General features: G+C 39.0%; 1 protein-coding gene across 3 annotated transcripts in view; it reads right to left on the bottom strand.

The window, feature by feature from the left end:
• Window positions 1-304: 304 nt before the first annotated feature.
• The window catches only part of PCYT1A (phosphate cytidylyltransferase 1, choline, alpha), a 40,605-nt gene continuing 28,461 nt past the window's right edge, over window positions 305-12,448 (bottom strand). For all 3 annotated transcript variants that reach the window (XM_016135249.2, XM_016135250.2, XM_016135251.2), the window contains exons 4-9: window positions 10,443-10,559; window positions 9,619-9,770; window positions 7,618-7,696; window positions 7,028-7,170; window positions 5,440-5,628; window positions 305-4,576 (exon numbers count right to left, since the gene is read on the bottom strand). In XM_016135249.2, coding sequence (XP_015990735.1) covers window positions 4,370-4,576; window positions 5,440-5,628; window positions 7,028-7,170; window positions 7,618-7,696; window positions 9,619-9,770; window positions 10,443-10,559 — 887 coding nt within the window. In that variant the 3' untranslated portion in view covers window positions 305-4,369. The remainder of the gene's footprint in view (window positions 4,577-5,439; window positions 5,629-7,027; window positions 7,171-7,617; window positions 7,697-9,618; window positions 9,771-10,442; window positions 10,560-12,448) is intronic.

Here is a 12,448-nt window from a genome sequence, read left to right as displayed (position 1 = left end):
CAAAGATACCAAGCTTCTGAGGAACAGCTCAAAAGTGCTCTTTCCTCAACAGATGTGTCATCAGGGCACTGACAGCATTAGACTAGAAGAGCTGCATCAGCCTCCCTTTGTAGGACACTGGCTTTTTAAGTTTTCTGTGCTAAGCTGCAAAAGGGGTCCCCTGATAACATGGTCATGGAGCTTGATTTTGAGGAGATAAATTAGGATGCAAAAATAAAAGAATTGAGAGTACAGGTAAAAGCCCCCAATATATAAATTGTATCATACGCATGTATATCAGGTCAAAAACACAGAAAATAAAACATTAAGGAAAACCACTTTGCCTTTATTTGCCTAAATGACAAAAGCCAAAATAACTCTGAACGAATTAATAACACTCAGACAGGAAAACAATATACTGAACACCAATTGAGGAAAGCATTCCTATGGATACTGGCACCAGTGACAGGGCTAACTTTCATGCCAAGGCCAGCATTCCTTTCTAATACTTTTGTTTGTTTGCTTTCGGGTTCCTCAATATAACACAATCCAGCCAATCAAGTCTCTGTGTTCAAAACAGTCAGTGCCTCTGAAAAGGGGTGGGGAAAGCCCACTTCAAACCTAAAGAAACACGACCTGGCTCATCCTTTCATGTTAAACCCTGCACTTTTGTTTTCTACACCAATCTGAATACTAACCTCTAACTTTGGCAGACAAAAAAATCTTTCTTCTTTTAAAGAAGATTAACATTTAATAGTATAATCTCAAGAATATGTTCTACTTATTTGGAAAAATAGAAGCTAGGGACCACTCTTTATCCCATGACAAGCAATTCTATGAGAGAAAACACAAACAATCATTGTGTGACTTTGAAAAATATAACCTTCAAAAATACTTATATCGGTAAGCTTAAAAAAATACAATTAGTTAAAAACATTGTTATGGGAGGTTTTTTTCCTACCTGTATTGATTCAACTTCTGGTAAGTGTGTGTGCTGACAGAAAATGGTGAAGTTATGGCTTTTAGGGAATTAAAGAAAAGCAGCAAAATGTAATTTATTTAGAAAGATTTTAAATATGGGATCTGGAATAGGATTAAAAAGGCAATGAGCTCCAGAGAATCAAAAGCAACCCAGGATAATCCAGGAAGAGAGTAACAAAAGCACTGTGAAGAATAGCTGTACAGGGAACACCCAGAGAATGCCTGACCAGCTGTGTGGTCACAAGTTACATTTAAAAAATGTAACTCAGGTGCTAAGGTCAAAGTTCTCTCCACCTCCCTTATATTTTTCCTTGTCTTCAGGATTTTCAAACTCCTCACATCCCCAACCTTCTTAGTCGAGCTTCAGCAAAATAGTGGTCTTTGACTCTAGCTATCAGAAGCAGAGGTAGCAGCACAATGATCAATTTCTATAACTCTCAAGTTTCAACCTCTATTTTTCAGTGCTACTGAGTCTGGTATATGAAAAGAGCAATCTTTCTGTCCAGCCCATCTCAAGGGAACTGCTGAATGGTACCTCTTCACCATCAGCTATAGGACTTCCTTCTCCATTCTCCTTCTCTCTTGCAGAGGCTCTGAAGCCAACCAACTTTTAAGGCTCTCCCATCTCTGCCACATTTGGCCTATTTGGGCTGACAGTTTTGTGTGTGGGATTCACACACAAACCTCCACAATCTCAAATATTAATATTAGAAGATTTACAGATCTCAGGCATGGTCGTGGTATGTGAACCCTTAACTTCATTGAATTAGGCACAAATGATCAAATAATGCATCATCCCAACAGCTTTCTCCAACTACTCATTCTTGTCTGGCACCTAGGATCACATTTATCTCAAAGTATCTAGTATGCCACACTATAAAAGATTTTGCTTTCAGTCAAAATTATTTGAAGATATACTAGTGTTAGGAGACTGAGGCTATAGAGGCTTGCGAAAAGGGGCAAGAGAGTTTTCCAAGAATGTGTGCACATGCTGGCCCTAGTAGTCTCACAGAGCTTGTCAGCTAGAGGTCATATTTCAAGGGCCGGGCATGCCAAAAGCAGCCCATTGACAGAGCATTAGAGAAAAACCCAGAGATTTGAGACTTAGACAATATACTTGAGAGGAGTGATGCAGAAAGGGAAACCACATTTTGGGGCTCTCCCTTTCCAAATATACTAAATGACTTGTGTACATTGAGGGAAAAGGTAAGTGGGCTTCAGTGGTGACTTCATTGCCTTTCTATACCAGGTGGAATAAAACTGAAATAGGCAGAATTCTCAAAGAAGGAAGACTGAAGCAGAAAAGTTAAAATGAGTTCATATGAAACTGAGTAATGTAGGCAAACATTAACTTCATCTATTTCAAAAAGGATTCCGAGCCAAAGATGTGTAAACTGGATTTGATAGTAAAAATAGCTTTTCTATACCAGGTAGAATAAAACTGGAATAGGCAGAATTCTCAAAGAAGGAAGACTGAAGCAGAAAAGTTAAAACGAGTTCATATGAAGCTGAGTAATGTAGGCAAACATTAACTTCACCTGTTTCAAAAAGGATTCCGAGCCAAAGATTGTGTAAACCGGATCTGGTAGTAAAAATAGCACTTCATGAGAAGGGTTAGAAATGTAGTTTTCACAGGCCATCAGGACAAGAGGTTTCCCTCTCTTTGTCCTTCTACTCTGCCATGATCTGCTTCTGGGTGGTCTAAGTTTTAAGAACCTACAGTAGCCCTGCTGTGCAGGCAGGCAGGTTTTACCAAAAGTGTTTAGGGAGGTGACTATGAGATGCTCACAGCCCTAGCAGAGGGGCAATAAAAGATAAAATGTGGTTTCCCTAGCTGAAAACACTAAAACTCCACCCCCACAAGGGGTATTTATGAGTGACAGGGTGGGGCCTGGATATAAGCAATCTTCCCCAGAACCCAGCCACAGGATTATTAACTGATGATGATCTGCTAGGTCATGAAGCTATAGGATGCTGGAAGTTTAAAATGAGCTCATACTCGAAAGGAAGTGTTAAGCCATCAGCATTCTCTGATGTGAAATTTAAGTGATGAACCTTTCCCACTCCCTCCCCCAGGCAACCTAACAGGGGGAGGTGGGACCATACCCACCAGGCACACGTGGGAGAGGGAAAGAATCTACCATACTCTTTTACTGTGAACACTTGCATTGTGGCTTGCTGGAGGGGTGATGGAGGGAAGTAAGTCCCTGCCAGCTGCCACCCTCAGAGGGCACTGGTTCCAGTCAAAAACATTTTTAAGAGGGACAGAGGTCAAACTAAGGCTTTAGGAAGTGGTGCGGGGAGGGGGGCGGTGAGGGAGGGGTGGATTCCTTACTCTTTTGACTCTATGTTCTGTGCAAATTTCTCTAAATATTCAATATGGCTATGAGAAACACAGATTAACAGATCCTGTTTAAACTGCAGACATTTACAAAGTATCCTTTGTAAAACACTAGGAAATAGGCATAAAAATAGGAGCACCAGGGCCAGGGATTTACTCCAGGGGGAAAATTAATCTAAATTGACTTTGTATAGAATTGAGTATTGTCCCACTCCCTTCCTTGATTACAATAAACCTGTAAGTGTTCCTTCCTTTAAAGGTAGATTGCAAGAAAGAGACTGACAAGAGTTCCCAAATAACTGGGCAAAAGAATTTTCTGAGAAGATGAACACAGCAGAAAAACTTCAGCTGATGCTATGAGGTCTTGTTCCATCCCCATCAGTGTCTTCATGGACCCCATTGGGTCCAACAAGAAACTCCTCAGGGAGTAAGAAAAGTTAGGCTCATATCTCCTTCCTTCCACAGCCACATTGACACATGTGCCAGCAGTACATTTACGGTACTTGTGACTGTTGCCCGGCTTTTAGCGTTTTTTTAAAAGGAAACCAAAATTATATTCCCCCACCCTCACCCCCAATCACCCATCAGCATGGCTCATTGCTTGAATGACTTGGCAAGCCAGTATGCCTCAGAACAGAAGGCAAATACTAGAGCATATCAGGAAGAAAAGGCCTTTGGGTATTACACAGCTTCCTTCTGCCCACTCCTCAGGGGCAAAAAATTAGTTCTACTTATTACATTTGAAAGACTAATTTTTAAAAAATTAACAAAAATGATAATTTCCCTGTCAAGATCACATGAACATAAACAGTAAAGCAAAGTCTGTGGGGAAGGTATATGAGTGCAGAACAGGCTTCTAAGGTATAGTTAGCCTCCTTCTTGGATGGGTGGGTGATGCCACCTGGAGGATGGGTTGTCTGGTTCCCCCATCCTAAGTCCTCTTGCCCCAATTGTTTTTCCTTTGTAACTGTCCTTAGGTTTAGTGTTGGGATCACAATTGAGAATTCAACAGAGAGCTTTTGAAGATGATGGGACAGAGGAAGGGGAGACGAAAGGAGGGATGACAAATTAGTCTTCTTCATCCTCACTGATATCATAGGCTGCAGCCTTGTGCCTGGAGAGGTTCGCTGGGGAAGAAGGCGGGGAAGTCTTGCCAGAGAAGGGCCATCGGAAAGAGGGGGAAGGGGAGCGGTCACGAGTGGGGCTGCTGCTGGGACTCTGCTTTGGACTGATGGCCTGAAGCATCCGGCCTTTCCCCTCTTTCAGCATATGTTTCTGGGGAGACCAAAAGGAAGAGTTAGAAGAAACCTATAGATCCTACTAAATCACTCTGAGGGTCTGAGATTTCAAATTACCACGAGTGCCCTCTGAAATGTCAAAAGTGATTGAGTAAGCCAGAGGAGGGACACAGCTATATAAGTAATTTGCTCCCTAAAATGGTCTATGCTATACCACTTATCAAGGGTTCCCACCTGCTATCCACAGTCACCCAATTCTTGACTTCTATGTCAAAGTAATTCTTAAAAGGCTACTTGGCTTGTGCTCCAGGCAAAAACAAAGGAACTAATTCAGACAAAAGGGTACCTACCTATCCTAGTTCTAGAGTTCTCTGAAAAAAAATTTCCATATTCTCCCTGAATAATCTATTCTGGTATACAAACACACTCACAGTCAGTTCCTTTCTTATATTTAACCTAGGGCTCATTTGCTGAATAGCTACATGTACGCCCTTTATTTGGCTTGAGGAGGCCTTGCTACTCCTCAAGGACAGAATTCCTACCTTACCCGGTGATTCTGAAGCAGCTGTTTGCAGTAGAGGCAGATTTCTTTTTACTGTTCTTTGTTCTTTCCTTCTGTCTAACACTATAATGTAGAAGATGGACAAGGCTACTTGCTTATTTTGTTACCAGATGTGGATGTTGATAGGGAGCTGGCAAAATTATCTCTTTCTGTAAAGTTTTTAAAAAACTTTTTGAGGAGAGTTGAAATATAGTTCTTCCCAATAAGGGGAACAGATTAGATAATTTCTTAATGTCAGTGTCCCTTTCTGCTCAAGAATTCTGTAATTCCTTCCACAGCACGAGAATTCCCTAAATTTTTCTAAAATTACCTAAGCTGTCCAGCAGGAAAGAACATACCAGTGCTCCTTCTGGACCAAACATTTCCAGGAAACTTCCAATGAATTCTCGGGATTTCTCCTCCCATTTCTGAATGAGGTCAATGCTTTTTTCCTCTACTTTTTGAACAAATTCTTTTGACTTTTCTTCCACATCTTTCACTTTCTTCTTTACTTTGTCAACCCGCTCCTGCAAGTGGTATTTCTTCTCCTAGGTAGAGAAATAATCGGTTTGAGAAATGATACTTTCTCTGAACTTAATACCAAAAGGGTAAAAAATATATATGCTTTGGCACTCTATTGATAGTTTTTTAGTCTTTAGAATTTCACTTTGCTTTACTCTATCCCACACTTCTCTAGCATAACAACATATAAGATATGCTCTGAATAGTCGTCTTATACAAAAGTGTTATAATTCTAACATTGTGGAGCCCAGGACTGAACTAAATAGGGCAGGCCCAGTAACATGCATGTAGTCAAATGAAGTCACATTTTTAAAGACAAAACATAAACCTAGAACAAAGCATGCCCAACACAACCCAAACCCCATTCCAGATGGAATGTAAAAGGAGCAATAAGATCACTGCACAGTACTGACAAGAATAAGCCAACTATAATAGATTGAAAATGGAAGTAGTAGATCTTTTATTTAATTCATTAATTGTACTAGATTTTTTCCCTCTGTCACTGGCTTATTCTATGATTTAAAAAAAAGTGTTTTTAGTATCTGGAGGTCTGTTTGCTCATTAGTAAAATAAAGGTGATACTCTTTGGTCCTACCAGATTTCCTGAAGAGAAAATGGCTGAACCCTCTGGGGATGGGGCATGAGAAGGGGAGTCTTTAATCAAATGAAAAGTATTCTCATAATTTCCCAATCATAAAGGGGAATGAGAATGTGTTCAGGATTTTTAAACACCTGAAAATAAAGATTCTGTAGAGGAGGTTAACAACAACTAAGGTTTATCTGCACAGATCAATCATATTTAAATGAAACCATTTTACCTATTCATAATCCACAGAGCTGGGCGTAGGTGAGAGAGCAAGGTGAATTACTTATGTAGAAGATATAATTAGCAGCTTTCTTCTTCTTTTTAAATCAACTTTATTGAGGAATAATTTACAAGAAAATGTATATAGTTTGTTTCTAAAGAGCAATATTAAGCTAAGATAAACTTGCTTTCATAAATCAAATTTTAAAACTTAGGTCCTTATGTCCTGAGAAATTGCATGCAAAATGTGTGTCACTGTCCACAGAAAAAGAATCCACAGCTTTTACTAGATTTTCAAAAGACCACCCAATCAAAAAAAAATAATAAAAAGGCTAAGATCCACTGTTTTAAACGTATTTATATACATACTATTACATGTTCTTATTCATTTAATTGGCTATGTGTCCTTATATCTACGTGTACTAGAGCATAAAGGCAGAAAATGCCTGTTTTATTCTCTGTGTAAAGAGCTTAGTATAGTGTTCCCTGCAAAGAGGCATTCATTGAGCTTTAGGAGATGATAATTACAGCAGACTGAAAAGCAAGTTCATCTTAGATGAAGTGGGAGGCAACGTGTGTCTTATAGGGCCAGAGAACTCTAGGATAAGGTTGGAACTCACATTGATAAAGCTGACATTAAGCTCCTTTGCCGTGTAGCCCCTCTGTAGGTTCCGTCTGGCATATACATCATAGTCCCGGACAATTCGTGTGATGATGTCTGATGTGGAGATACCTTCCGTTCTCTGTGTTGGAGCAAACATTCCTAACCCAAGAATACATACAAACACTGTGACATTCTGGTTAGCACAGCAGTAGGACTAGATGTAAATGGGGAGCAACATTCCTTTCCTTTCCTCAAAAAGCAGACTCTGCTATTACCGAGGGAAGTCTGGAGATACTGACATATAGGAAGACTGAATCAAAGGATAGGAGTTAAGGAAAGGAGGAGCTATATGGTTCTAATATTGGGACAAATATGGGGTTGGAGACAGGTTTTCTGAAATTAAAAGAGATATCAAAAGTAGATGTTTAGACTGAGAACTCGTAGATTTCAGTGCTATGCTCACCTTAACTTCTTATCCAAAGTGTTACCTGAAAATAGATGTTGAATGCCTCTGTGTATAAATTTTTCTCTGTAAAGTAGCAGTGTGGTTGAATCTTTAGGCAGTGGCCCTGAGAGTCCATAAAGTGAGTATGCACATCAACTCACCTGCTTCCTTAATGTGCTTATAGACATCATCACTACCAGCAGAAGAATAAGGGATGTCATCATGGGCTACAAAATCAATCTGAAAATAAGAAAATATCATTTAAAACCCAGGATAACTGCCATTCAGAAAGAACCAGTAACTATTCTCAGGCCCAGAAAAAGGACAAGAAGAAGCCAGGCCCAAATGGACATTTTCTCTTTATCTCTCATTGCTTTGCTCATAAATTCCACAATTCATTCACAAGCCACCTGACTTAATTATTTCCAGATCATAAATACAAAGTCAGCTAGTTTCTTTTTTAGCTATTTCTGCTAGTCTATTGTAGGTGCTACCCTCAAACTGTATACCAGTCACTGTGCTTGAAAAATAGGGCTGGAGGATTTGCTGCTGTGCTAGTGGGTGGAGCTGAGGAAAGAAGAAAGGAAATCTCCCCATCTTCCTGGGTCTATAAGAATTTGTCAGATTAGGGTTTCTAAAAGTATGAGTGAGAAAGAGGTCACTTCTTTGTTAACTGGTTTCTCTCTCAGTCCATGAGATGAGTGGGAATATAAAAATAGCAACCAAGAACCCTTTTACTAGAATAGATATATCTGTACTCCTGAGAAACACAAAACTCAAAGCCATAAAAGACTTAGGTTTTGGGATCTACCATTTTACTACTGTTAATACCTCTTGCAACAGTGAGAAGAGATCATTGGCACTGGGACCAATAATCTCTCTGAGAAACATGCTAAACCTCACATATTTACTCCTTCATGAATAGGCCATATGCCCTTTGTTAATATAATTGCTACCACCACCATACTCAACTCCCAGAAGCCATCCTAGTGTGAAGCATGCTCGTGAGGACTGCATCAGAGACCCTCACTCAGCTAACATCTCAATTACCATGAGCTTATCAGGGATACATGGGCAGCAAAGTAAAACAGAATGGTAGGCAAGCAAGACTCATGGTTGAGGATATACTGCTAACAAGGAGAAAAGAGAAGTTGGAAGTTGCCCTAATCTCTTCTGTCTGGGCCTCCCTGACTGAGAATAATCTTGTTCATTACCTTTGGTATCACTGGTTGCTAAGTGTTGACATGGAAAAGCTAGAGAACTGTAAAAGGTGTATCCTAATCCTAAATAGATACAACAAATATCCCTTAGCTTTGGGCGTACCCAAGCACTGCTTTTGAAGCACTGTGGCCACCTTTGTTATTTCCTGTCTCATTAAACAATTCACCTTCAACATTCCATACATGCTTGTAGAGAACTCACAAAATGCTGGTGCCTCAAGCTTGAGGGCCTCCAACCTGACCTGATAAATCCCTCTCATCTTTTTTTATCATCTTTTATAGGAAATCTATTGCTTTAATGTGGGAGAAATAAAATGTGGTAAGGAGTTTCATATTACTAACTCACTGAGCAAAAGTGAGAAAACTCCCTGGTTGCTGATCCCACAGAACTTCTAGCCCAAAATCAAAGCCCTAAAACTAAATTTAAGTCAATACTAGAGCAGTCTGTGTTTATCTGTCTTATATCTGGAATGTGAACTCCTTGAGAGCATGGCTGGGGCTATGTATATTCTAATGAGACTGGTATGCTATGAGGATAGACACATAATATTGTGTGTGGCGGGTGGGGAGGGGTGTAAAAAAGTGACATAACTGGAGAGTTCAATTTCTAGTCCTGCTACAGTGTGACCTGGCCCAAGTTATTTGGTTTCTCTGACCTTGTTCTCATATATAAAGTAGAAATAGTAATTACTCAATAGGATTGTTATGGGGAGAGCAAATGAAATATAATGAATGGATATAAAACTGCTTGTAAAACATCAAACCCCATATAAATGTCAGTGATGTTACCATTAGTAATATCACTGCCATCTCCTCTATATGAAATTTATATATAAGATAAAAATAAAATAAGGCTAGTGGAAAACTAGCTCAAGTGTCAGAGGCCTTGAGAGTTGAGGGAATTCCGGAAGAGGGAATGGGGACATGTGCTCAGTTTCTCACCCGGTGTTCTGCCAGGAACTCCGGTGTTAGGGTCCAGGGGGCATTCCTCACCACCTCATCCACATAGCGGCAATGCTGCACTGCATCGTAGCGCTCATTTTCATTCATCACTGTGAAGCCTTTGAAGTTGTGCGTTAACTCATCACTGCAAACTGAGTTCACCACATCATTAAGTTGAAAGTCAAAGTCCCCTTTGCTTAACCATTCCTCAGTAACCAACCTCTCCCATTTTCTAAGACTGTACCCATTCTCCTCACTTGGAGAAGAATCTGGATGTGGCTCAGTCTGAGTAACAACGCTTTTCCAAAACCAAGATGCACCTTTAGGAGCAACACTCACTAATGGTATGTTCACACTTAGGAGAAGAGAGGATTCAACAGAGGGTTAAGATCTCTGGCTTTGAAATAAAACTGCTGTGCATTTTTGTATCAATTAAGTTTTTAAAAATGCTTTCTTGTAATATTTTATAAAAGTGGACCACACAACATTTGCTTAGCAGACTTCTTTAACTCAGTTGATTCAAAATGAAAAGCTGAAATCCAGAGTAAATGTTCTTAGGTAGGGAATAAGGGTCAGGGTCAGTGTTGCTCCCATGACTGCAGAAACTCAGCTAAAAACAGTGAGATAAACACTGAATATTCCAGGCCAGTGAGCTTGGAATTTCTCTCTCTAGGTTTATATACTTCATGTTTTAGAGAGGCTGTATTATAATTCTTACTTAAAAACCAAAGCAAGGGACAATATACTCAAGTTATAAAAATAGGAAAAAAAGGCTACTATAATTTTTTCTGAGTAGCACCTAAAGTCATCAGATGTTCTCTTACCTCCCACAATGAGGTATGTATTAGGGAAAAGGTTCTTTGCTTGCATCAGAGCCCGGGCATGACCAGAATGAAATAAGTCAAATATTCCATCTGCATAGACTCTCACAGGTCGCTCACCTAAGTCCAAAAAAAGAATCTGTCACAGAAATACATTGATTCAATTTCTCATATTTGAAGAGTGGAAATGTTATTGTGCAAATGTTCTATCCCTGCATGCCCCTCTCTTAAAGTGTTCTCTGAATAGTCACCCTAATTTGGGGGTGGATTGGGGTTGTAAGAAATAATATCACAGACTTCCTTGGCCACAAAGATCCTCTTGACATCATATCCACTAACTCTCCTTGTTGGCCTGGTTGTATGAAACTGTTCAGGTAATTGAATTTCAAGACCACCTTTTCTTAAAGTTATCTTAGAAGTGAAAGGGAAGAATTATACAACACATATATCCGAAACTTCAATATCTTCGCCTTCAGTGTATGTTTAAACTTTGGTTCTGTTTAAACAAAGTATACTTATACTATATTCTGACTGTTTGCTCTCTCATTTTCAAGTTGCCTTAATTACTAATGACTAATGCTTTGCTTTGAAAACAAACCTCTCTACTATTACCTAGAGAGTAAGGAGTGATCCGGGAAGGTAAGTACCAGTTATCAATTTACTGCTTCTCAGTCCCAGATTCACTCTCAATACTGGCTCTGAGACAACAGATGGAATTCTTTCAAGCATTTCTCCTTGATAGTGAGCATAATGTTACACTTTCTCAGTAGAGGGTGATATACTAAGTATTTGAAAATTAAAAATTAATATTTTAGGACTTTATATTAGAGCTTTTCCTCTTCTGTCCATTAGTGAGAACAAAGAACTGACTGTCAATTTATTTTTTTGTGGTAGTTGACTGTGAAAGAAAGGCCAGGAAATGATCTCTTAGAGTATGAGACTAATTCCAAGCCAAAAATCACATAGAGAATAAATTTATATAATGGTTCATCATGCTTCAAATGATGAATCTGAGTCCTGGGAACGTATTCCCACTATGTGAATAAAGGAAGAACTATTTCCCTGTAGCAGCAGAAAATAACAGTAAGAACATCTACATCATTCTGGGAAAGATGTGCCAGAGCCTCATCAGATACACCATGCTGAAGGCAGGGATAAGATATATAGTACTGTCCTGCCTGTCTTGAGGACAGTGACTCAAGGAAGAAAAAACGGGTTCTCAGACGTTTTGTGGACTTCTCTTTCCAGATAGCTTTATCCATAAGTGAGTAGCTATTAAACTAAGAAATCACACATTGCTAAGAGAAATATAAATTTTGTACAACTTAAGAAGGGCAATTAGGCAATACCTATCAAAAGACAAACAACAAATACTTATATCCTTTGGCCCAGCTATTCCGATTCTAGGAATTTTTCTCACAGATATATTTGTAAAAATGTATCTTATTCATTGCAGCTGTTTGCAATAGCAAAAGTTTGGAAACAACCTAAATGTCAATAGGCAACTGAATATACCATGATATATCCACTAAAAGGGCAGGAAGACATATACATTATTTGCTTAGATAGCCACAAGAAAATGGTAAAACCAGTTGCCAGTAAAAGGGATATGGTAGCTGTGAGATGGTGGTAAAAGGAAGACATTTCGGTCTATATCCTTTTCATATTTTATAAATGTAGGCCATGGGAATATATTTAATTTATAACACGGAAAGTTTTTAAAATAAAATAAAAACACTAAAACAATGAAAAACTGAGAAATAATATGATGGATTAAAGAGTGAGAAAGGTTCTGGCTCAAGTTTGCCAGCCAGCCTCCTTCTTTGTAATCTTAGAATCTAAGTCTCAGTTTCCTCACCTATAAAACAAAGCAAACAAAAAAATCTGAGTAGTATAATTTCTCATCTTCATCCTAGAAATCATGACCATGAAGTAACTAATATACTTCCATCTTTCCTAAACAAGTCCATAGTGGCTACGATCTCACTTTACTTGATCCTAAAGGACAA

This window comes from Rousettus aegyptiacus, unplaced genomic scaffold, assembly GCF_014176215.1.
Source record: "Rousettus aegyptiacus isolate mRouAeg1 unplaced genomic scaffold, mRouAeg1.p scaffold_m13_p_4, whole genome shotgun sequence".
In the NCBI taxonomy this organism is placed as follows: Eukaryota; Metazoa; Chordata; class Mammalia; order Chiroptera; family Pteropodidae; genus Rousettus; species Rousettus aegyptiacus.
This window is presented reverse-complemented; position numbering and strand designations above follow the sequence as displayed.